We start from the raw sequence: 25,996 nt of genomic DNA, 5'->3' as shown, positions 1-25,996 counted from the left end.
GCGCTATAAACAAAAAAAGAGCGTCAATTTTGCAAAAATAACAATATTTTTCACATTTTTGGCCAATTTGTTTTATGCTACATATGTTTGGTAAAAAAAAATCGCAAAAAGGGTATTTTGATTGGTTTGCGCAAAAGTTATCGCGTTTACTAACAAAGGGAAAGATTTTTGTCATTTTTGTTGTTTTTTTTTTTAACGAGTAATGGCGGCGATCTGCGATTTTTTTTGCAGGACTGCGACATTGGGGCGGACAGATCGGACCCTTGACTGACATTTTTGACACTTTTGGGGTTACCAGTGACATTACTACAGTAATCAGTGCTATACATATGCACTGTTACTGTAAAATGACACTGGTGGTGAAGGGGTTAACTTTTTTTGAGAGGGAGGGGTGGTGTGTGTCCCTAGGGGCGTGATTCTAACTGTGATTGGCTGTGGCTTGAGGTGTAGAAACAATGATCAACGGTCCTACATAGTAGAACCGTATGATCACTGTTCCTACACAGGCGAGAATGACAGGCGGCTTGTTTACATCAGCCGCCTGCCTTTCTCCCGCTGTCACGGACGATCGTGAGTGAGCGGCGGACATCGGGTCCGCCGCTCACACACGCGGGGGGGGGTCCGTGACCGCGCGGGAGCGCGCCTCCGGCGGCGCACGCTCGCTCCCCGGAGCCTCACAGGCTAGTGACGTACCGGTACGTCACTTTGCCTGTGAGGGGCTGACTGCCGCAGTATATGTACTTGCAGCGGTCGACAAGTGGTTAAGCTCCCCGGTGGATGTCATTTATAAAAAATATGCTGTATAACACCTTATTTACAAGTGCCACTCGGCGCTCACGTGACTGTCCGCTGGTTTCCTCTGCCAATCTGCTAGCTGCAGGGGGAGGTGCTGATGTCAGCCGGGACAAGGAGAGGAGAGAAGGAGACAGGTGGGCAGTCACGTGAGCCCTGAGCGGCGCTCGTAAATAAGGTATTATACAGCCTATTTTTATAAATGACATCCACTGAGGAGCATAATGTAACAGAGGGAACTATAGAAAGCGCAAACATTTTTTTTTTACAGCAGGATGGAAGGATCGGGGAGCTGACTAGCAGGCAGGGAGGGGGGAGGAGGACAAAGGAGGAAACAGGAGATAGAGAGCTGGGCTGCAGCTGAGGGAGGCAAATAAACTGACCACGGTGTCAGGGCTCAGCAACCTTGATATACCGTGGTTAGTTTACATAGGGTAGGGTGAAGCCAGGCAGGATCAGCCAGGTTACAGGTGTTACAGGGGGCCAAATTATATAACACAAGCACTGTGCTATATAACATGCTTTAAAGGAACAGGATCTAATTATTACTATTTTTTTTTTTTAGGGTAACAAATTCTTTTTTTTTTTTTTTTATATTTATTTATTTTCTTTCCCTATTACTTGTTTATTTGTACTTCACCACTTTAGCCATCAGAAATGCAGAGAAATCGTTTTTGGAGAAGGCGGGCTATGTGCAGAGTGTCACCTCAGGAATAGCGCCAGTGGTGGTTGTGGTTGCTAGTGTCTGCACATTTACATTACATATGAGTCTTGGATATGATCTGACAGCACCACAAGTAAGTATGAGTATAATTGTATGTCAACTTATATTCTGGACTTAATAATATGAAAATGTTTTCAATTACCATCTGCACTCTACCCTTAGATACTTCCAGCAGACGTTTGCATAAAAATTAATAGTTCGATATACAGTATTGCAATAAATGTTCAAGCTGGCCATCTTCATCAAATGACTCCTCTCTAGTTATTCCCTACTCTTATGTTCCAAATTCTTCCTTGCTTCTACCATACTTTAATAGAAAAATAGTGATAATATTGGGTAAACTGACAAAGTTGGGGGAGAGCTACAGACACAGGTCTGACCACTGGCTTGGACTGCAGTAGAATTATAAATGTCTGTACTAAAATCCAGATAGCTTACATAAATAACATATGAAATGCTAGAGGGAGGTGGCCCTGTGCTAACACACAAAAGTTTCAGTTAACGTTGTGCACACTGCTATAGACCCTTTTAATACACTTTGAATAGAATAGGGATTCCTGTTTTTTTTTATATATATATATATATGTATATATTACAATACATGTCTAACCTAGCCAGATACATCAAAGTAGTCCTTCTATAGCCTAGCCTTATGCTACTGGACAAAAAGCCAAATATTTACTTGCTTGTAGCATGTTTTAATGGACTTCAATCAATTATATGAAAATGTATACATGCTATGATACACACGTTATGATATACATGTTATTGCCTCTTTCTCCTGAGGAAGCGGACAGTGAAACATGTTGAGAACACAGCTACCTTCTCTATACACCATTTATGTGAAGTACACTTCTAGAATAAGCAATAAAAAAAAAAAATTGTGATCCACGTCAAAAAAAAAATAAACAGACACAAAATCTAGAATAAGTAATTGTGTCATATTTTTATAATATATGAGTGGAATTTGAAGGGACTCCCTGATATAATTGTGGGTGGCTGAGAGGCAAAACAAATGATTAAACCTGCACTTAAACTGGCCATAGACGGTTCGAATCTCGGCCTGTTCAGCAGGAACTGGCTGAGATTTGAACCATGTATGGGCAGGCTGAATGTACCCCCTGATGATCGATGAATCAACGTAGGTACAACCAGCCTGTCAGATTTTACATGCGATTATTGCTAGCGGTTATAGGCTCTTGCAATAATCACTGTGTTTTCCCGACAGGGACTGTTTCCCTTGGCCCCCCCATTGGGAGAACACAATGGCTCCATGAGAGGGATTTCCCTGTCAACACTGACTGTGTTGATGGGGGAATCAAGCGATTTTTCTTTCCTGCAATCCGTGGTTGCAGGAAAGAAAATCGCTCTGTCTATGGCTATCCTTAGGATATTTGTATAATGCAAACAGTGATACGGCAGTTTCAGTGCAATTGTCCTCTTTTAATGTTGTGTACAGGCATTCACTGTCGTAACTGTATTCAACTCAATGACCTTCGCACTCAAAATGATTCCATTGGCTGTAAGAGCTGCTTCTGAAGCTTCAGTTTCCATCTCCAGATTTCAGGTAGGGAAATAATGTTTTATGTGCTTTATTTTGGAACTTCAGAACAAAGCGAAATGTAAACTTATTGTTTCTAGACACACCAAAATGTGCAAGCCAGAAAAGTAAAAAAAATAAATAAATGGGCATTTCATCCTTACAGTTCAAACAGAAATGCTTAAGAACTGGATACATCCCTAACTCACTCAGAAAGCATAAAGTAGATGTAGGCCTTACTGAATGTCATTTCATTTGTTAAAGTGACTAACTTGCCTTTTAAAACAAATAGGCTAACAAATGAAGGCCATTTATACTTGCCGATCCCACTGCTCTCTTGCATAGCAAAACCCCCAGCAGAATCTTTAATACCCACCACACTTTTGGGTGTTGTCAGATGCCTGCCCACCCCACTGTACACTCTGATCCTATCTTTTAGCCCTTACCTCAATACCATGTCCTAGTTTCTTTTGCATGTATTTTTTTTTTTTTTTACGGTAACATAGTTACTTTAAGGAACCGTGTATCAACAGTTGCAATGTTTTTTTTTTTTTTTTTAAATAAATAAAATACTTGTTTTAACCCCTTAGGCTCGGTTCACACTATTGCGATGCGGGAAGGCTGCGAATTCGCAGCCTGTTCCCGCATCGCACACGCACCCCCGGCAGTTCACACTGCCATATGCGATCCGCTGGGGGTGTCAATGTAATCTTAACGACACCCCCAGTTTGATCGCATATCGCAGTGCGATCGTGCAGTTCGCACAGGATCGGATCGCACAAGTGTGAACCGCTGTGCGATCCAATCCTGATGCGGCAGCAAAAATGCCTCCTGTGCGTCTTTGCTGCGGGTGCGGTGCGAATTTAGCCATACAAACTGTATGGCTAAACTCGCACCGCACAGCTGATCGCATGTCATGTCGGAGCAGTGCGCTCCGACATGACATGCGAACCCGGCACACGCAGAAGTGTGAACCGGGTCTTAAGAACCAGAAGGTTTTACCCCCTTAATGACCAAGCCATTTTTTGCGATACGGCAATGCGTTACTTTAACTGACAATTGCACAAATAGAGCTTTCTTTTGGTGGTATTTGATCACCTCTGCCATTTTTATTTTTTGCGCTATAAACAATAAAAGAGCGACAATTCTGAAAAAAAAAAAAATAAATAATAATGATAATATTATTCACGTTCTGCTATAAAACATTCTCAATATTAAAAATTTAAATGTTTTCATAATTTTAGGCCAATTTGTATTCTGCTACATATTTTTGGTAAAAAAAATCCCAATAAGAGTATATATATCTTTTTTTGTTCACTAGTAATGGCGGTGTTCAGCGATTTTTAGCGGGACTGCGACATTGCAGCGGACAAATTGGACACCTAACTGACATTTTTGACACTTTTGGGAGGACCAGTGACATTACTACAGTAATCAGTGCTAAAAATATGCACTGTTACTGTAATAATGACACTGGCAGGGAAGGGGTTAACACCAGGGGCGATCAAAGGGTTAACTGTGTGCCTAGGGGGGTGGGCTCACTGAATGAACACAGAGACCTGTGTTCCTAAATAGGAGGAACACAGGAACCTTGTGTTCATCAATGACAGAACAGCGGCCTGATGTATTTACAATGGCAGACCGCCATTCTGTCTCCATGGGGAGTGATTGCAGGTGCCCAGCGGAATTTGCGGCCGTCTGAACCGCTGATTGTCTCCCCCTCTAGCCAATCGATGCCACACTAACTGTTACACAAAGTGACATACATGTTTCGCCTAACAGAGCCGACCTACCGCCGTATAACTATGGCGGCTGGTCGGCAAGTGGTTAACCATTTCATCCTTCATTGCATCTCATTATTGCCATTTATCCCGCAGAACCTTTGAAGCCACTTCTTGTCCACATGAATGCTTTCCAGCAATGGCCCCATAGCATTGCTCATGGGATATTTTCTGATGGGGAAACCAGTGGACTATTTCACATTGTTACACATTGTGTAATGTGTGTTGAAAATAACCACTTGTAGTCATAATCAGAAACCTGTATGAAGGAAGGACTATGCATAAATTTGGGACAGGTTTAGAGTGTTGTCACCGTATAACAAAAAAAAGTGCCTAAACAAGGCAAAATCAACAGGTGCTATTTTAATTAAAGTTGCAAATATAAAACAATTGAAACTACTTTTGAGGCTCGGTTTCCACTGCTGCGGCTACAGAGTCGCGCTACTTCTAGCGCGACTCTGTAGTGTTACTTGTTCGCGGCTTTCAGTGAGACTTGTCCCTCATTATAGAAGGAAGTCGCACTGAAGTCGGTCCAAAAGTAGTGCACAAACTACTTTTCAAGTCGCCGCAACTCAAGTCGCGGCAGTGAGAACGGGCCAAATAGAAATTAATGACTTTTGACTTGCTGTGCGACTTGACATGTGTCAAGTCGCACAGCAAGTCGCAACAGTGGAAACCGAGCCTAAAACATATTAAAATTTTAAAGCTTATATGAGACTTTAGTGATTGGTTTTACATCTATTTTAAGCTTTACAAAATCAAGTTACTTCCATAAGTTTCATTTTCATCCCAAATTAGTATTACAAGTAAATAAAAAGCAATCCTAATGCGCCAGAATGTATTAATGTGGTGTATTACATATAACAATGCTCAAGAATCCTAATAAAAACATTTAAAATATTCACAACTATGCATAAATATCTCAGATGCTGAGTAAAACTAAAGATCAGGTTGTAGCTCTGAGGGTTTTTATTTACCTACATTCTGTAACGTCTAACAAGTTTTCCTATACCCGCTGTAAAGTATGTGTCCTTAGTCTTGCTGCCATGCCCATAGATTGACAAAAGAAGCCATTATTTTAACTGAGATTCGATTCCGAAAGGACATTGTCTTTACAAATAAACACCATAGGATGGATTGAATTGGTGCTTCAGGCAAGCAGCTACATACATTTGAAATTCTGGCCAGTCAGTCTTGTGATTTATACAAGTGTTCCACACTGGGTGACTAGGTAAGTGATGCACATATTTCCTTGTTCAGCAACACCACTTTCTTTGTCAGCCTGCTCATTGGACAATAAATTATTGTTATCATAATTATTATTGCATTGCATCTATTCAGCGAGCAGGGAGTTGACCCAGGGGACATATTAAACAAGGAGTGATTGTCCTTGCCTGCAGATGTGTGTATAATCAGAGCAATCAGCCGAAATTACTAATCTGAAAGCAGGCAAAGTAATAACCATATACTGTATGCATGTGACCTGTGTATTTAACAGTTTACTTGGAATTTCCCTATAATGTATTTCATTTATACATATGTGATAAATACTTTTTTTTTTTAGCAATAGTGGAGTTTTCCTTGAAGATTTTTATCTTTACACTGGTCACCAAGGTTTTTTTTTTCTATTCTTGATTTGCATTTTTCTGCCTGATTGTAGAAGCTGCTCCTGATGGAGGAAAGATCAATGAACAGCAGTGAAAATAAAAACTCAGACTTCATTATTGAGTACCAAGGTGCTTACCTGGCATGGAATTCAGGAATTCTTATTTCAGTGGAGAAGTGTGAGGACCAGCAAAAGTGTGCATTAAAGGATAATGCCCAGGAGAAGAAATTAATTCAGCAGTATGAAACGTGTCTTCAAAAGGATCCATTCTTGGCAAATGGCAATCAGAAAACAAAGCCAACTGCTGATGATTTGAAGTTATCAATAATGACTGGTTCACCTGTGCTTCTTAATATCAATTTCACCTTACAAAGAGTAAGTTTTTCATTGCGTAGTTTAGTACTCCTTAACTTTTGTGCTTGCCCATTTTTCTAAGTGCTCCTGCTAAACAATCTCTCAGGTATAGATTAAAAAAAAATAATGCATATGTTGTATGTGTTCAATAAAAAAAATGGTATTTTCAAATTCAACTATTACCTGGATTTGACTTGGTAACAGCCTTCTGCTATTCCCCGTACAGCAGAGCTAAGGCTGGGGATTGGAGAAGAAGCACAGGGGGACAATCACTTGTAAAAACAGTATCTCTCCTGCGCTCAAGTGGTATGCGGGAAAGTAAATGTTCTAAATGGTCCTTGTAGCACAAAAATAGGTGGTCTTGCTGCCCACTCATGACCAAGGGTATCCGAAAAACACTGAAAGACAACAGGAGAAGGGCGCACAAACCTTGTGCATTATCACTAAAAAAGTTTATTAAAATCCAAATAGGTAACATACATTATACTCACAAACATAAGATGTATACATAGAAACAGAGGAGAAATAGGTGGCGCTGCCTAGGTGGAATATTTTGATTGAACCTGGTGAGCTAAAACCAGGGGCAATAAATAAATCAGATATGATTGCTGTGTAAGGTGTTTGAGTGTCACACGTGATCAACAGCTGCATAAATAAATAAATATTCCTCATACAAAATAGGATAATAAAAAAGAAACAATTAATACATCAAAAACTAGTGTGTGTGTATATATATATATATATATATATATATATATATATATATATATATATATATATATATATATATATATATATATATATATATATATATATATATATATATATATATATATATATATATATATATATATAGTGGCATGTGCTGGAAAGTGAAAAAGGTGTTAGTGCAAAGGACACTAATATACACGATATTCATAAATTGTAAGTGGAAATGTGAATAAATGTGTATATATAAAATTAAGTATATAGTTGGTTAAAAATTAAAGACACTCAATAAAAATATTCCATAGGCACTACTAGAATAAGTGACTAGTGCTTTTAAAGTGGTAAGTGCTGTAAACCACTACAAAAAATTGATGATATGCCCAAGACCAATAAAGCGATACATTTCTACAGTATATAAATAAATAAATATATGGTTAAATCACTCCTTGCTAAAAAAAAAATATAGTTCATAGAAATGCCAGTCCCAGATAAAACTTGAAGGTGGATGGTGAAGTAGATGTGCTCGTGCTCCCCACTCACCAGAAGGAAAAACCCCAATCACTGGATAGATCTGGTTGGAGCAGGTCTGCCTGAGATCCCTACAGAAGTATCACGTCCCCAATCTCTGGATAAGTATGGCTGGTGCAGGTATGCCCGAGATTCTCAAATTTAACCACAAAGGCCACGGATGCCCTTCCAATTAGAGGTCCCCGGATAAATAAAGATGGAGAGGTCACATAGTGTGAATCCGCAATACCAACAATAACTTGAACAGCAACCATAACTGTGAACTTCAGAATTATACTTTCTTTGTAATGATGGCTAGCCAGCCTTACTTTGCTCAGTCTTGCAGGTGTACAATTTTTAATTCTTTTCAAATATAATACTCCGGGTGGGGGACACTAACAAGGGCTCCCTGGCTGTCCCGCACTCGGATGGACCAAGCCTGGCCCGACCCGTCCGGGCGACGAACTTCCACCCGGTCGATGTATATGGACCTTCCATACAGCCACTGTGTCTTTACTGCATCAAAATTCTCTTTGAGGTCAGTCCTGGGTCAATCCCAAAAAGGTTTAGGGACAAAGAGAAAATCCCAAATGGGGTATATTGTGAAAGATGATGTCACGCCAAGTAAATAGATACCCAACATGTTACGGTTTAAAATTGCGCACACCCGTGGAATGGCGACAAACTATGGTCAATAGAAATCTCCATAGGCGATGATTTAAAACTTTTTAACGGTTACCAGTTTAGAGTTAGAGTGTAGCTCTTATTTTTTAATTATTGCTCACGCTCTGGCGATCGCGGCGATACCTCACATGTGTGGTTTGAACAGCAATTTAATTTGCGGCTCGACTTCCATATACATTTTCTTTCGCGCGCGAGCTAACGGCGACGGGGGCGGCTAAAATTTTTTCCTATTTATTTTATTTTTTTTTTAAATTTTAACACAGGTTTTAAAAAAAAAAAAAATCTGATCAATTTTATTTCTGTCACAAGCAATGTAAACATCCCTTGTGACAGCAATATGCAGTGACAGGTACTCTTTATGGAGGGATCGGGGGTCTAAAAGACCCTCGACCCCTCCACTACACTTCCATGTATTCAAAACGCCGAAAACTGAATTTTTGAATACACTCACTTTTTGAATCTGCCGCCTTTAGCAGCAGAATAACCCGGACGTGACTTCATGGACGCCGCCTCCGGGTTACGTCATCGGAGACTCGATCGAAGCCGCATCCGGCTTAGATCGGGACTCCATCCAGCCGGCGGATGTGCCAGCTGGTTGCTCTGGTCTCCCGGTGGGACAGGAGACCCGGGCAGAGCCGCGTAAGGCGGCGGGAGGGGGGGGAATGTCCCCTCACGCTCGCCGGGGAAACGATCGAGCATCGGTCATTACCGCCGGAAAGCTGACCGTTGACTCTAAACAACGGTACCGGGATGATGCCTCTAGCTAGAGGCATCATCCCAGTATAACCACGCAAAGTCAGCCGACGTACGGATACGTCACTTTGCGGTAAGTGGTTAATTGTTTCTTTTTTATTATCCTATTTTGTAGGAGGAATATTTATTTATGCAGCTATTGATCACGTGTGACACTCACACACCCCACACAGCAATCATATCTGATTTATTTATTGCCCCTGGTTTTAGTTCACCAGGTTCAATCAAAATATACCCCCTAGGCAGCACCACCTATTCCTCCTCTGTCTCTGTTTACATCTGTATAACCCTTGGGGTTATATTTGAGGGAGGCTGCAGCCTGTTAGGGACCATAGCGCGGAATCTTTCTTTACATAAGATGTATACATGCATGTAGGAATTGGGAACAAATCGCCTCCAGACCACTTCTATACTGCTGGATGGCGTCCACAATGACCTGGCTTACGCGTTTCTAGGGAGAACCCTCTTCAGAGCCAAAATCGTCACTGACCCATCATCAATTCCCAGACTGTTATATAGCTGGTCTGCACCACCCACATCCCTCCACCCTGCCCCACTAAGGAGCAAAGGTCAGGAATGTGTGTAAACAAATCAGGATATGTGTACCCCAGTGTGCAATATACAACCCAATCACTTGTGCTGTGGCCATCGTCTCCAGAACAGAACGTTTTTGAAAATTTAACTGAACAGAAGTAGAACAGGAATAGAACATTTTCAATGGAAAAAAACTGCTTTAGGATGGAATTTATATTTTATAGATACCTTCTATTACTTTTTGTTGTGTCTAAGAAGCAGGAAGTGAAGACAAATCTCCCCAATCGGACATAGATGACAGAAAAATACCTGACTGTTTTTAACCATTGCCTATTTTTACAAAGTTACAAAAATGGTTTTGGATATACTGTATCTGCACAACAGAATGAGCAGGTCACCGGATATGGCTGTGCTGTGTGGTAAAGCTGTGTGTGTGTGTATCTCAAGACTGGATAGATAGAAATACAATTATTTGACAGTATATATATATATATATATATATATATATATATATACGCATTTCATCTGTGTATTTAACAGTTTGCTTGGAGACAGAGGTCAAATTCAGTGTGAATATATGTTATTGCACAATTTTTATAACTATTGGATACATGCTGCAAGAACTGGTGGTGGAGCCTGAAGCATTGAGGAGACAGTCAGCAACTAGCAAACAGATCAGGTTCAGTTGGCAGGCAGGCAGGGGAGTTGTCAAAGTGGATGAGCAAAAGGAGCAGGCAGAAGCATATTCCAGAGACAAGCCAGGGGTTCGGTACAGTCGGTGTTTAGGCAGAGTCAGAGGCAGGATCAGGTCAGCAACAGAAAAACAACAGGAGCTGTTAATAGGAATACAGGAACATAATAGACAAAATGATACTGACACGCTGCACTGGTCCAATCTGAATAGCCCTTCTGGCATCAATGTGCGCTCATGCATTCCCATGCGCACCCACTCGAGCACGTGTGCGCACCCGCTAGCCAGCCCCGGTTAGGATTGCTTAGGCTTGTGAGTCTGCGAACATGAATGTTTCTTTCCTGACACATTCACTGTCCAGGAGCACACACTTTCTCCGCTGCCTGGTGCAGGATGAAACCCCAACAATTCGTAGGAACCTTTACAACCTTATGTATGCGACAATATGTACAGATAGTATACATCAGCAGACAGGTCTTTGTCCATTTAAAAAATAATCTCTTCTACTTTATTGCATAAAAGTACACAGTACAAAACAACGCTTTGAGCAATGTCCAGCCCTTCATCAAGGCAAGCTAGTAACAAACCAAGGCTAGCCATGGCTCAAAACATTGCTGTCAAAAGAGCTAACTTTTAAAGTTTTTTGCACGTGCAATAATATAAGGGATCTATGCTAATAACTTATGCATCAGCAACGGCTAGTCAGCTGAACACTACACTCGTGTCTCCCTGGATAGCTTGAGACACCCATTGAACTTCATAAGATTTTGTTATACAACAACATACTTCTGTTCGGTCTGAACTTACCAATCTACACCTCCAAGGATCCTTTCTTGCAGTCTGAGCTTCCCAGGGACATTTACATTATTCCACCAGGGGAATACATGCAATCCCCATTCAGGAGAGGGATAATCATTTATTTAAGCATTTGCTTTTGATATGTACCCGTGACAGCGGAATATGTGGCCATTCATTGTTTATGTGTTTATATGTTTTTTTGTCTCGTTTCTTTGTCATTCTTTTTCATTTGTTTTTGTTTGTAACATTGTATATGCCAATACATTTAGAGTCGGTTCACACTGGGGCGGCACGACTACTGTGTGTACTACTTCGGGGGCGACTTGTGCAGTCCCGTGCACCGCGACTTAGGCGCGACTTGCACAGACTTCACATAATGGAAGTCTATGCAAGTCGCTCCGAGGTCGCCCCGAAGTAGTACAGGACCCTTTTTCTAAGTCGGAGCGACTTGTGTCGCTCCTATTAGAACGGGTCCTGTAGCAGTCAATGGACTGCGAGGTACCGTGACTTGTCAGGCTGACAAGTCGCCTGACAAGTCGCAGTAGTGTGGACCGAGTCTTATACATTGTTATATTCTACACTTTATAAACACGAACTTTTGACATTTAACTAGTTCTCATTGCTTACTAGGATCCTGCCAATAACCTTTCTTTTTTCTCTCCATCTTTGGAGAGTTATATTTTTTGCTGGTGTGGTTTAGGTTAGGTTGATCCCCAAATATTTGTGGCGCATTTTCTGCTTTTTGTAGTACCAAGTGGTACCATGCAAGTTGTTTTGGGGCTTCTGCCTTCTGGGAAATTTTTAAAATAAACTCATGATTTATACAGGCATCTGCTTTCTAGTCCAGTGGTCCGTTTAGCATATTGGAATAATCTATTGTCCTTCTGCAAATTTAGCTTATTTCCAAAGTAGGTGATAAGATTGTCTGTGTTGACTTTAGCAACCAATTTAATTTAGAAAAAAAATGAGTGGTTACCAACGACAGAAACATGATTTACTTTTCTTTTAGTTGTGATAAGGATTTAAGTGACTTTGCTATTGAATCATTAGGTACAACAGAATATAGATTCTAATCAAAATACATTTTCCATCCACAGGGTAAACTTGTTGGAGTTTGCGGAAGTGTTGGCTGTGGTAAAAGTTCCTTAATATTATCCATATTAGGTCAGGTATGTTGGGCTAACTAATATGTATCTTTGACTATGCAGTACACTATGGGGTTGATTTACTAAAGGCAAAAAGACTGTGCACTTTGCAAAATGCAGTTGCACTCTCTAAGAGCAGTTGCTCCAGAGCTTAGTAAATGAGCAGAAGCTCTGTTGACTTCCATCATCCAATCATGTGTAAGCAAAAGTGCAGTTTTTAAATTTTCCTTGCATGTGATTGGGTACTCTTTGTAAAGTCAAGCTTTACTTAATCTACTAATCTCTGGAGCAACTGCACTTTTTTTAAAGTGCAGTCTTCTTGCCTTTAGGGTCCCCCCCCCCTGTCTTCCAATTTATTGCAAATTAAAAGTGCATGTTGCATTTTTTTTCCCTGTATATTTAATTTAATATAGATGGATATTTAGTGTGTTGGTTGTTATATGTGCACCGGAGCTGCACATACTATGCAGATGTGTTTTACATGATGAACTGTGTTTTTGGTGCGTTAACACGCATGCACTAAGCCACATTGTGTTAAGGCCACTTTTGTGTGTTTTGGTGTTAAGGCGGCTTATTTAAATTAACCTCCCTGGCGGTCTGATTATGTCAGAATTTTTGTGCTAAAAGCGGTACATTGTTTTCCATGGAAATATGTTGTTTTATATTTTAGGCCTGTAATTCTTAGATATAACCCACTTAAATATGTCCAAACAAGAGTCTAGTAGACATCCCGGGTATGATAAGTTTGAAACACGAAATCATAAATTATAATATAATAAATTTTATTTAATAATATAATCAAACCAAAAACACTGAAATATGTACAAACAAGGGGTGCAATATTACTAGTCACTCAAATAAAGGTTTATTAAACATCTCGGGTATAAAATATTTTGAAACATGGGACTTCATAAAGTCCGACGTCACAATCGGGACTTGCATTACTCAAGAAGATGTCAAACATTGGCAGCATGTCGCGTCAGTTAGCCCTTACGGTTCCATAGGCATCAGTTTTTTTGTGCAGTAGAACCTCAAAGTTCAGGAGACGTATAAAAGTTGTCTGTTGTTACGCAATAGCCCTGATTTAGCAATGGCTCAATTAGTGAAAGAGCAGATATTGCCATTCCATAATTGCTGTATTTTTCATCAAATTTTGTTCCTTTTCCAGTGTATATCACTGAATTCCAAATGTAGCCAGTTGATGATTCACACAGCATGTAGGATTTTATGCCAAATCGGTGCAATATTACTAGTCACTCAAATAAAGGTTTAGTAAACATCTCGGGTATAAAATATTTTGAAACATGGGACTTCATAAAGTCCGACGTCACAATCGGGACATTAGAATCTGGTTTCCTTTCTTATTTTCCTTCCATTGTCATCTCTTTTCAACAAACCACGCACATCCTTGTAGGTGCTGACTTTTTCTTAGTTGGTGGGATGTAGTCGATGAAGTGACGACCAGTTAGGCGTTCCGGGTTGATAACACCAACAGCACGACGTCCAGATCTGTTCACAGCCATTGATGGTGTTTGAAAGATTTGTTTGGCAACTTTCCAAATAAAGTCCGCATGAATCAAAGGCTTGTCACTTTTTTTTGAGCAGAATGTATGCATTCCACAAGCATTAATCAAGAAGATGTCAAACATTGGCGGCATGTCGCGTCAGTTAGCCCTTACGGTTCCATAGGCATCAGTTTTTTTGTGCAGTAGAACCTCAAAGTTCAGGAGACGTATAAAAGTTGTCTGTTGTTACGCAATAGCCCTGATTTAGCAATGGCTCAATTAGTGAAAGAGCAGATATTGCCATTCCATAATTGCTGTATCTTTCATCAAATTTTGTTCCTTTTCCAGTGTATATTACTGAATTCCAAATGTAGCCAGTTGATGATTCACACAGCATGTAGGATTTTATGCCAAATCGTGCCCTCTTTCATGCAATGTATTGCACCCAGCTGAGCCTTCCCTTGTAGGCCATTAGACTTTCATCTATGCTGATGTCTCTTTCTGGCACATTGCTCCGTTGGAAATTCTGAAGAATCATTTGATATACTTTCCAACTTTTTTTTTAGTTTTGATGCAGAATGAGTAGTTTCATCAAATTCTTCATTATTTTCAAAGTGCAGATATTTAATTTTAAGGGAAAATCTGTATCCTGACATGACCGTGCCAAAGAATTGAGTGGCAAGTAATGTATTGGTTATCCAATACCACTTCTGCAGGGGTTTTGACACTACTCCCTGAAGAATTATTAGGCCCAGAAATTTCCAAAAGTCACCTTTGGTCAGTGGTTCCCACTTTCTGCATCTTGCAAACCTTCGATGAGTAGCGCATTGTTGGTCTTTGTACCGGTTGGTCTCGGTAACAATTTTTTCAATAACCTCATCGATCAAAAATAATTGGAGGTATGCCAAGGGGTTGTCATGGTCAACATGAACTTTCATACCAGGTGCTCCTGTAAATGGGAATCTTGGGAGCGCTGCCTGATCCATACCGCAGTCAATAGAGCACCAAGTCCGCACATCGCTGAGCACAGTCGCAGAATCGTCACTGTCGTCGTCACTTTCTGTACCTCCGTATCCGTATCGCTCAGTTCTTAAAGTAACTCCGTTTTGCTGTCGCTGTTTTCCAGTTTGTATAAAAGCACTTTTGCACAAAAAGAACGCTTTTTGGACGCCATGGTTGTTCTCAATTTTCAAGGCACAAAGAACTGGAAAAGCACAAGCAGGGCACTGGAAAAGTCAGCAGGTAAAATCCTGAGGTAAATGACTTGAAACAGTGTAATCCGTTAGGATAACAACTTTGTATCATGTCATTTATTTTATTAACTTTTTTGAAATTGTCGCTGCTTCCACCCCCCCTGTGTCGCAACGCTCGCAGGGAAGGGAACCGGAAAACAGGTGCCGGTATCGGCCGAGCACACAGCGAGAGGATGCCTGGAGGATGGCGGGGGATCTCAGGGGAAGGTGAGTTTGATTCTGGGGTAATCCTGAGTGTGGCTCTGGGTTACCGCTTTTGGTACTGTACATTAACCCCAAGCCACACTCGGGAATACTGCTAGGGAGGTTTATGGCTGAAAAAACTGACTGTATTATACATTCTTTATTTTGAATATAGTTTCATCTCCAACATTTCCAGCAATGTTAAAACATCCATTTTACAGTATATCAATACATTGATATACTGTAAAAAGAAGTGTAGGTTGAATCTTGATGAAACAAAGCTACAATTGTTAACTGACAATGGCTTTAATCATTGCTTATGCTTACATTATCAAAAACTAAAAACATGATTTAGAGCAGCCTTTCTTAATCTTTTTAACATGGAGGAACCCTTGAAATAACTTTTTGGCTTCAGGGAACCCCTGTTAAAAATTATTATATTTACAGCTCACAGTACATTAGTGTGATGGCCAGTGGGAGGAATGCTCCTTGCATTTGTGGTAATTAAGAAGAATCCCCCCTTACAGATAGCTAAAAAGTAAATTGATGTCTTTGGTTACCCATCTGAGATGCAGACACTGCTTATTGCTCAAGGAACCCCTATCAACCTCTAGAGGAACTCTTGGGTTCCATGGAATCCTGGTTGAGGAATCCTAATTTGGAAGTTACACTTTAAAGTTATACTTTAACCATACCTCCCAACTTTGAGATGGTAACGAGGGACACCTATTAACAAAAGTATGTAGGCATAAGACCCCCCCCTCCCTCTCCCCTCCATCCCCGCCATGCCTCCTGAAAGTGGAATTATACGAAAAAAATAAATTACTAGTTAAACCCAAAAGTGCTTTTTTTTTTACCACTACTATTCCTTTATACTGGCTTTTGAAATTCACAGATTCAGCAATTAAAAGCTTTAGCACTGTGAAAAAACTTTTTTTTTTTAAAGATAAATAGTTTATTTTATATACAACTATATAGATTAGACCAAAATGAAGGACAAATGAGGAGGAAAGAGGGACAGAGGGAGTTTGTTCCAAATCAGAGACAGTCCCTCTAAATCACGAACAGTTGGAAGCTATGCTTTAACTGCAGAAAAATAGGAGACACACAGCAGTGCCGATAAGACAGCGGGTGCTTCTCTCTCTCTCTCTCTCTCCCTCTCCTGAGCGGGCACGGAAGAAGTAGTCCCTCCCACACACCCACCATGACATCATTGCAGAGGTGCCCAGAAAAAGGAAAAACACGCCCAGCTAGATCAGTAGGAGGGGGTGCTGCCTGGTGTCAATTGAGAAAGCCTTTTTTTTTTTTTTTTTTTAAATTATGCACTGTGTTTTTGATTTTAGATTGCCCGGGTCCCCCTGCTGAGCTGAGGACTCCGGGCCCGGTACAACAGGGCCGGTTGTACTGGCTTATCAGGGGCCCACAGACAGGTACCATATTATGAAACAGATTTGTGATGTTGGGTATGTATGAAAGTGCATCCTGATAACCCGACTTGTAATAAAGATAGTAGATAATGTTATGCTGTGCAAAACAATAAGGGGCCACCAAGGGGCCCATACTTACAAATCTGGTAAAAGAAAATCTCATGCTCATAATCCAATTGGCTGCCGCTGGGAATGTTTATCCCGGGAGCTGTGGGCCTGGAATCCACGAGGGCCTGGCAGGACAAACAGGGCCAAACACAAGCACACACCAACATGGTGTTGCATCCACAGTGATGGCTAAAGGAGACATATCTATGTATCAGACTCATCTGAACTGTATGTAAATAGTAATATCAGCAATCAGTACAAGGAGTATAATACTATGCAGTAAGTAGAGGTATCAACTGATAACACTGAGAGTGAGCCTGAATTCAAAAAGTATGTATCTGATGCTCAGATTAAATGCTAAAAAGTGGGCAATGAAACAAGAGTATCAATGATGTGCGATTAGAGTTGAATGAAATTACAAAACAAGAAGAAATCCAAATGGCTCCAAAGGTCTTAAAAAGCAAAGGATGGTGAGTAGAATAAAAAGGTAAATAAAACTGGCGCTAAATCAGCCCCATTAATTAAATAGAATGCAAGAATCAATGAACACATACATAGAAGGTAGTATTCAAAAATAGCATCAAATAAATATTGAATATACATAAAAGTGATGTGGTAAAGTGCACTGTGCAAATGGTGCAAATAAAGTGAACCACAATAATATTCGACAATAGAAAAGTCACTATAAAGGAAAAAGTGACAGTGAGCTAAAAGTGCAAAGTGCAGCTAGCTGATCAGATCCAAGGCAAAAGAAAAAAATGGTCTGATCTAAAAAACATAAAAGTAATAATGATACACATTAAAAAAAGATAAAACTAAGTGACAAGAAAAACTGTGACCAGTATTGATGGTGAAAAATACCCCAAAAAGGCAAGAGCAGGGGTAAAAATCACATATAAAGAAATCACTTTATATGGATGAAGATAAATATAAAAAGTTCATAAGTTTATGGAAAACATAAAAGTTCATGAAAAAAGTGCTGGTGTTTAAAATTGTTGTCGGATGTGTGGGAAACTGTGGACATTCAGTTGGTGCGGGAAACTACTTTCACTGTGGTGGTGAGCGTGTATCCATAAATGAGTGAAATGGCCGCTCACCTCCAAGACACTCTTAATGAGTGTTTGTACCAATAGGTAACAGGGTCTCCAATGTAGAGGTAATAGTCCGGTGGTGGTCCCTTTAAGGCAAGCTCTTTAGATCCTTTAGGTAACCAGCATCAAACATCAAAGGGGAAATATCCTAGGTAGGGTTTGAAACTCAAACCACAGATAAAGGGGAGGACTTCATAGTGTAGTAAGTTTTAAAATCATTTATTGTAAGAGCATAAGGTACAAAATTCACATTTAAATCAAAGTAATACAGCATAAGTAGGGTGGCAGCGGTATGGCAATGAAATCCAGTTGCGTCACAGCACAACGTGACTTCATCATAAATAGCATCAATATTTATTTGATGCTATTTATGATTATTACCTTCTATGTATGTGTTCATTGTGTTCATTGATTCTTGCATTCTATTTAATTTATGGGGTTGATTTAGTGCCGGTTTTATTTACCTTTTTATTTGCTTTTATGTATGTGGTGACACTACTAAGAATTGGCTGCTAATCCCTGGTCCCCATTTACACTCTATATCTATTATCTGTTTACTACATCCAGTTTATGGTCAGCGCATAGGCTTTTCTTACCTTTATCTTGATGGTGAGTAGAAGTGACCTACCTAAGTGGGAATATGTAGCAACAATGTACTATATTGTGCAATTAAAGTGAAATAAGCAAGACTCCCTAAGTGCATAATATATGAAATATGATGTAGGGGTAAAGGAAAGTAGGAGAGAGAGTGAGGATGAAATAAAAACCTAGTGCATGTGATAAGGAAGAAAGAAAAAGGAGAATACACAGCCACCAAATCACCAGTCTGAAAGACAAAATTGTGGATGAATGTGACCTACCATATTGAAGCAATGCTCTGGCAAAACGTTGCATACATCATCACCAAACATTGTGGAGCCACTGAAGGCAAGTGCAGGGTTGGGCTCTCTTATCTGTACCTGTAACGAGCCCCCTTGAACCCCACCCAATGTCAGGTGGTTGTGGCTGGTTGGGGAAAGGAGATCCCCAGCAATGGCCGCCAACATGTGGGAAGGACAGCACTGAGCACACATCCAACCACACCATCGTGCGACATGGCCGCATGGACTGGTGCGATGACATCACAGCAGGAGTGCCGGCGTTCTATGGTGAGTCCCCCACATGACGCCGATGCTCTCGAAGGCACCAGCCACCCATAAGGATGGGCAGGCAGGGACCGCAAGGATAAAAAAGATGCTGGAAAATGGTGGAAATAATCTTATAAGTAGTTAATAACAAAATATTCCATGTGATAAAGGTGCCTGTGCAATATGACTATAATGGAAATGTAATATCGAAAATGGTGCAATATAATGTAATCCTTAAATCCTTAAATTTTTTCCGATATTACATTTCCGTTATAGTCATATTGCACAGGCACCTTTATCACATGGATTATTTTGTTATTAACTACTTATAAGATTATTTCCACCATTTTCCAGCATCATATTTCCATTATAGGCATATTGCACTTTTTACATGGTGCACTTTTTATGCACTATGCATTTTGTTTCAGGTTTTCAGACTGGTGATTTGATGGCTGTGTATTCTCCTTTTTCTTTTTTCCTTATCACATGCACTAAGTTTTCATTTTATCCTCACTCTCTCCTACTTTCCTTTTATCCTTACATCATATGTCACATCCTATCCACTTAGGGAGTCTTGCTTATTTCCCTTTAAATGCACAATATAGTACATTGTTGCTATATATTCCCACTTAGGTAGGTCACTTCTACTCACCATCCTTTCCTTTTTGTAGCCTCTGGAGCCATTTGGTTTGCTTCTTGTTTTGTCATTTCATTCAACTCTAATCACACACCATTGATACTCTTTTGTTTCATTGCCCACTTTTTAGCATTTAATCTGAGCATCAGATACATACTTTTTGAATTCAGGCTCACTCTCACTATCAGTTGATACCCCTACTTACTGCACAGTATTATACTCCTTGTACTGATTGCTGATATTACTATATACATACACTTCAGATGAGTCTGATACATAGATATGTCTCCTTTAGCCATCACTGTGGATGTCATGTTGGTCTGTGCTTGTGTTTGGCACTGTTTGTACTGCCGGGCCATTATGGATCCCAGGCTCACAGCTCCCGGGATAAACATTCCCAGCGGCAGCCAATTGGATTATGAGCATCAGATTTTCTTTTACCAGATTTGTAAGTATGGGCCCCTTGGTGGCCCCTTATTGTTTTGCATAACGTTATCTACTATCTTTATTACATGCCACAAACTGTTTATTTCTTAGAAACCATGTATCGCATCAAACCCTGAGAAAGTGAATGGTTGTTCAGGTTATCAGGATGCACTTTATATTCATACCCTGGATTGCTCTATGGAATCCTGAACTTGACTATGAATATTAAAATACTATGTATAACATCACAAATCTGTTTCATAATATGGTACCTGTCTGTGTTTACCTGCTGACATTTTGTATGTTCCAATAAACTTGCTTTAAGCTTGCTTTTTACATTGTATCGTTGGGCGTGTCACACCTCATTTCACACTGAACAACAAAGTCGCACTTACAGCAGCGCTGTTCCTGTGCTGCTCATACATGCAATGTCCGTTCACCAGTTGGCTGCAGTGGTGTCAGAATGAGGCCCTGCTTCCAATTGTACACAGATACAATACCAGATAGTAAGTTAGAATCATTCATGAAAGCCTTGTTCCGACACCGCTGGAGTTTCCAGCTTGTTAACAGACTTGGCAAGTGTGAGAAGCACAGGAACAGCCCCATTGTGATTGTGCCATATGTTGTTCAGTGTTAATTTGCCCCTATTGGTAGGAAATTGTTAAGTGGTACTTGGGGCGCTGTCACATACTGGATCTCCGTATTACAACTCCTAAATACGTTTCAGATTAGACAAGGTATTATATGTACTTTGTACCCTAGGGACTGAAGTATCAAATATTTTATAAAGTGCTAGTTCTTCCTTAAGAAAACCTTTCCCTTAAAAGATTGTACTTACTTGTACTTAAGCCGAACATATATGGATCATGGCTCATCCGACCGCCACCCAACCCCACCCCTCCCCCTTCCCTACTGGCAGAACACAAAAGCACTGTAAGAGTGAATCTCCCATCGACGCTGTGTTAATGGAGGAAACAGGCGATTTTTCTTTACTTTCAACTGTGGAGGAAGGAAAAAAAATGGAATCATCTGGGCTGCTTTACATTGGTTTATCAGTTAGAAGTAATCGTATTTACTACAGTTGAGTTGGCTATTACGTATTAAAATGTTGATGCAAAGAAACTATTCTGGATGTGGTCATTTTGAAAAATAATGTGCATAGTCCAGTGCTGCATTTTTACATAGGAAGAATGGTATGGGCATCAAAGGCAGTTTTCCAAAGCTTGTTCTGTTGCAAGTCAGTAACCCATTATTGTGTATAGTTAAAGGATCCAGACTATACTGGACCATGCTTGCCATGCCAATGCTGGTCCTTATTGTTGCTGCATGCTGTACAACATTCCATTAATAGTGTAGTAGTACTGTGTACTTAAAGTTCACTTAGTTTGGGTCTGTAAGATACAACTGCTAACATAGCAGGGCAACAATTTTCTCTGTTCTTCTATTAGAGTGGGTTCTCTGTATAATAATGCAGAGGGAGTGGGCAGACTGCCCCTTTTACAGGTTGGTACTGGGTACATCAACAAAGAGAGGATGTCTCTGTTTGCTTATTTTTAGTGTTGAGCGAACACGGACTGTATTATTCGTGTTCGTACCGAATAATTGGATTTTTTGTACCCGAACACGGACACGGACACTTTACTGTATGTTCGGGTAAAAATCCGTGTTCGGTCGTTTTATTTCCGGGTTTTGCATGCTTTGGCGCTCTTTTCATGGCGGGCTTTCAACAGCCAATCAACAATCGTTTAACTGGTGTGCCTTAAGCCATCCCAGCCATGCCTGCAAATGTCTCAGTAGCTGTGATTGGCCGTCTGAAGCATGTGACCAAGTCTTTATAAGTTCGAGGCAGCCGCAGCGGCGTCATTATGCTGCTTAGATTCAGGGACAGAGCACACATCAACGTGCTGGCTGCTGATTAGGGAAAGATAGGCAGGAAAAAACCATTTGTGTCCGGATAGAATTGAGGGACAGGTCGGAGTGTTTAGGCAGGGCGAGTTGTAGGCATTTTAGGGATAGAGTCTGCTGAATTATATAGGGTCAGTGTCTTCTACAAACTACAATCGATATTGCTGTGTGGGGGGTGGGGTCTGCACTCAATCCTGATCTACGATCTCTTCTCAATCCTGTTAGGGACAGAGTCTGCTGAATTTTAGGGAAACTGTGTTCTACAAACTACAATCGATATTGCTGTGTGGTGTGGGATTGGAGATAGGCAGGTGTCAGTGATCCACATCCATTTTTCTGTGTGTGAGCTGCAGTGAACACAATCTTTTTGGGCTGCAGTGAACACAATCTTTTTGGGCTGCAGTGAACACAATCTTTTTGGGCTGCAGTGAACACAATCTTTTTGGGCTGCAGTGAACACAATCTTTTTGGGGTGCAGTGAACAAAATCTTTTTGGGGTGCAGTGAACACAATCCTTTTTGGTGTGCAGTGAACACAATCTTTGTGGGGTGCAGTGAACAAAATCCTTTGTGGGGTGCAGTGAACACAATCTTTTTGGGGTGCAGTGAACAAAATCCTTTTTGGGGTGCAGTGAACAACATCCTTTTTGGGGTGCAGTGAACACAATCTTTTTGGGGTGCAGTGAACAAAATCCTTTGTGGGGTGCAGTGAACACAATCTTTTTGGGGTGCAGTGAACACAATCTTTTTGGGGTGGAGTGAACAACATCCTTTTTGGGGTGCAGTGAACAAAATCCTTTTTGGGGTGCAGTGAACAAAATCATTTTTGGGGTGCAGTGAACACAATCTTTTTGGGGTGCAGTGAACACAATCTTTGTGGGGTGCAGTGAACACAATCTTTTTGGGGTGGAGTGAACAACATCCTTTTTGGGGTGCAGTGAACAACATCCTTTTTGGGGTGCAGTGAACACAATCTTTTTGGGGTGCAGTGAACACAATCTTTGTGGGGTACAGTGAACAGAATCTTTGTGGGGTGCAGTGAACACAATCTTTGGGGGGTACAGTGAACACAATCTTTGTGAGGTGCAGTGAACACAATCTTTGTGGGGTGCAGTGAACACAATCATTGTGGGGTGCAGTGAACTCAATCTTTGTGGGGTACAGTGAACACAATCTCATACTGAAGGTTTGAGGGTGCTGCCTGTTCCATACTCCCCCTACTCCTCATCTAGCCTTTTAGGGGTACAAACAATAGTAATTGGGGCCTAGTGTGGTTGTGTACGTGTGATATACATACACTTTTTTGGGATCATATTTTCTATTCCGCTATTTAATCAAAAACCTTTGGGGATCAGTTAAATTGGGGGATAGTCTGTGTTGGTACGTGTGAGAGAGATCCACCTTTCCAAGTTGTTGGGGTTCATCTCATACTTCTGAAGGTTTGAGGGTGCTGCCTGTTCCATACTCCCCTTACTCCTAGCCTTTTAGGGGTACAAACAATAGTAATTGGGGCCTAGTGTGGTTGTGTACGTGTGATATACATACACTTTTTTGGGATCATATTTTCTATTCCGCTATTTAATCAAAAACCTTTGGGGATCAGTTAAATTGGGGGATAGTCTGTGTTGGTACGTGTGAGAGAGATCCACCTTTCCAAGTTGTTGGGGTTCATCTCATACTTCTGAAGGTTTGAGGGTGCTGCCTGTTCCATACTCCCCCTACTCCTAGCCTTTTAGGGGTACAAACAATAGTAATTGGGGCCTAGTGTGGTTGTGTACGTGTGATATACATACACTTTTTTGGGATCATATTTTCTATTCCGCTATTTAATCAAAAACCTTTGGGGATCAGTTAAATTGGGGGATAGTCTGTGTTGGTACGTGTGAGAGAGATCCACCTTTCCAAGTTGTTGAGGTTCATCTCATACTTCTGAAGGTTTGAGGGTGCTGCCTGTTCCATACTCCCCCTACTCCTAGCCTTTTAGGGGTACAAACAATAGTAATTGGGGCCTAGTGTGGTTGTGTACGTGTGATATACATACACTTTTTTGGGATCATATTTTCTATTCCGCTATTTAATCAAAAACCTTTGGGGATCAGTTAAATTGGGGGATAGTCTGTGTTGGTACGTGTGAGAGAGATCCACCTTTCCAAGTTGTTGGGGTTCATCTCATACTTCTGAAGGTTTGAGGGTGCTGCCTGTTCCATACTCCCCCTACTCCTAGCCTTTTAGGGGTACAAACAATAGTAATTGGGGCCTAGTGTGGTTGTGTACGTGTGATATACATACACTTTTTTGGGATCATATTTTCTATTCCGCTATTTAATCAAAAACCTTTGGGGATCAGTTAAATTGGGGGATAGTCTGTGTTGGTACGTGTGAGAGAGATCCACCTTTCCAAGTTGTTGAGGTTCATCTCATACTTCTGAAGGTTTGAGGGTGCTGCCTGTTCCATACTCCCCCTACTCCTAGCCTTTTAGGGGTACAAACAATAGTAATTGGGGCCTAGTGTGGTTGTGTACGTGTGATATACATACACTTTTTTGGGATCATATTTTCTATTCCGCTATTTAATCAAAAACCTTTGGGGATCAGTTAAATTGGGGGATAGTCTGTGTTGGTACGTGTGAGAGAGATCCACCTTTCCAAGTTGTTGGGGTTCATCTCATACTTCTGAAGGTTTGAGGGTGCTGCCTGTTCCATACTCCCCCTACTCCTAGCCTTTTAGGGGTACAAACAATAGTAATTGGGGCCTAGTGTGGTTGTGTACGTGTGATATACATACACTTTTTTGGGATCATATTTTCTATTCCGCTATTTAATCAAAAACCTTTGGGGATCAGTTAAATTGGGGGATAGTCTGTGTTGGTACGTGTGAGAGAGATCCACCTTTCCAAGTTGTTGGGGTTCATCTCATACTTCTGAAGGTTTGAGGGTGCTGCCTGTTCCATACTCCCCCTACTCCTAGCCTTTTAGGGGTACAAACAATAGTAATTGGGGCCTAGTGTGGTTGTGTACGTGTGATATACATACACTTTTTTGGGATCATATTTTCTATTCCGCTATTTAATCAAAAACCTTTGGGGATCAGTTAAATTGGGGGATAGTCTGTGTTGGTACGTGTGAGAGAGATCCACCTTTCCAAGTTGTTGAGGTTCATCTCATACTTCTGAAGGTTTGAGGGTGCTGCCTGTTCCATACTCCCCCTACTCCTAGCCTTTTAGGGGTACAAACAATAGTAATTGGGGCCTAGTGTGGTTGTGTACGTGTGATATACATACACTTTTTTGGGATCATATTTTCTATTCCGCTATTTAATCAAAAACCTTTGGGGATCAGTTAAATTGGGGGATAGTCTGTGTTGGTACGTGTGAGAGAGATCCACCTTTCCAAGTTGTTGGGGTTCATCTCATACTTCTGAAGGTTTGAGGGTGCTGCCTGTTCCATACTCCCCCTACTCCTAGCCTTTTAGGGGTACAAACAATAGTAATTGGGGCCTAGTGTGGTTGTGTACGTGTGATATACATACACTTTTTTGGGATCATATTTTCTATTCCGCTATTTAATCAAAAACCTTTGGGGATCAGTTAAATTGGGGGATAGTCTGTGTTGGTACGTGTGAGAGAGATCCACCTTTCCAAGTTGTTGAGGTTCATCTCATACTTCTGAAGGTTTGAGGGTGCTGCCTGTTCCATACTCCCCCTACTCCTAGCCTTTT

The 25,996-nt window shown here is 40.8% G+C and overlaps 1 protein-coding gene across 2 annotated transcripts in view; it reads left to right on the top strand.

The window, feature by feature from the left end:
• Positions 1–25,996, top strand: part of MITD1 (microtubule interacting and trafficking domain containing 1) — a 236,909-nt gene that overhangs the window by 50,102 nt on the left and 160,811 nt on the right. For both annotated transcript variants that reach the window (XM_082246937.1, XM_082246936.1), the window contains exons 8-11: positions 1,441–1,589; positions 2,976–3,083; positions 6,498–6,818; positions 12,570–12,641. In XM_082246937.1, the coding sequence (XP_082103063.1) occupies positions 1,441–1,589; positions 2,976–3,083; positions 6,498–6,818; positions 12,570–12,641 (650 nt within the window). The remainder of the gene's footprint in view (positions 1–1,440; positions 1,590–2,975; positions 3,084–6,497; positions 6,819–12,569; positions 12,642–25,996) is intronic.

This window comes from Pelophylax lessonae (assembly GCF_965119305.1).
Source record: "Pelophylax lessonae genome assembly, chromosome: 2".
NCBI classification, from domain to species: domain Eukaryota; kingdom Metazoa; phylum Chordata; class Amphibia; order Anura; family Ranidae; genus Pelophylax; species Pelophylax lessonae.
The sequence above is the reverse complement of the archived record's forward strand: the minus strand, read 5'-3'. Positions and strand labels throughout refer to the sequence as shown.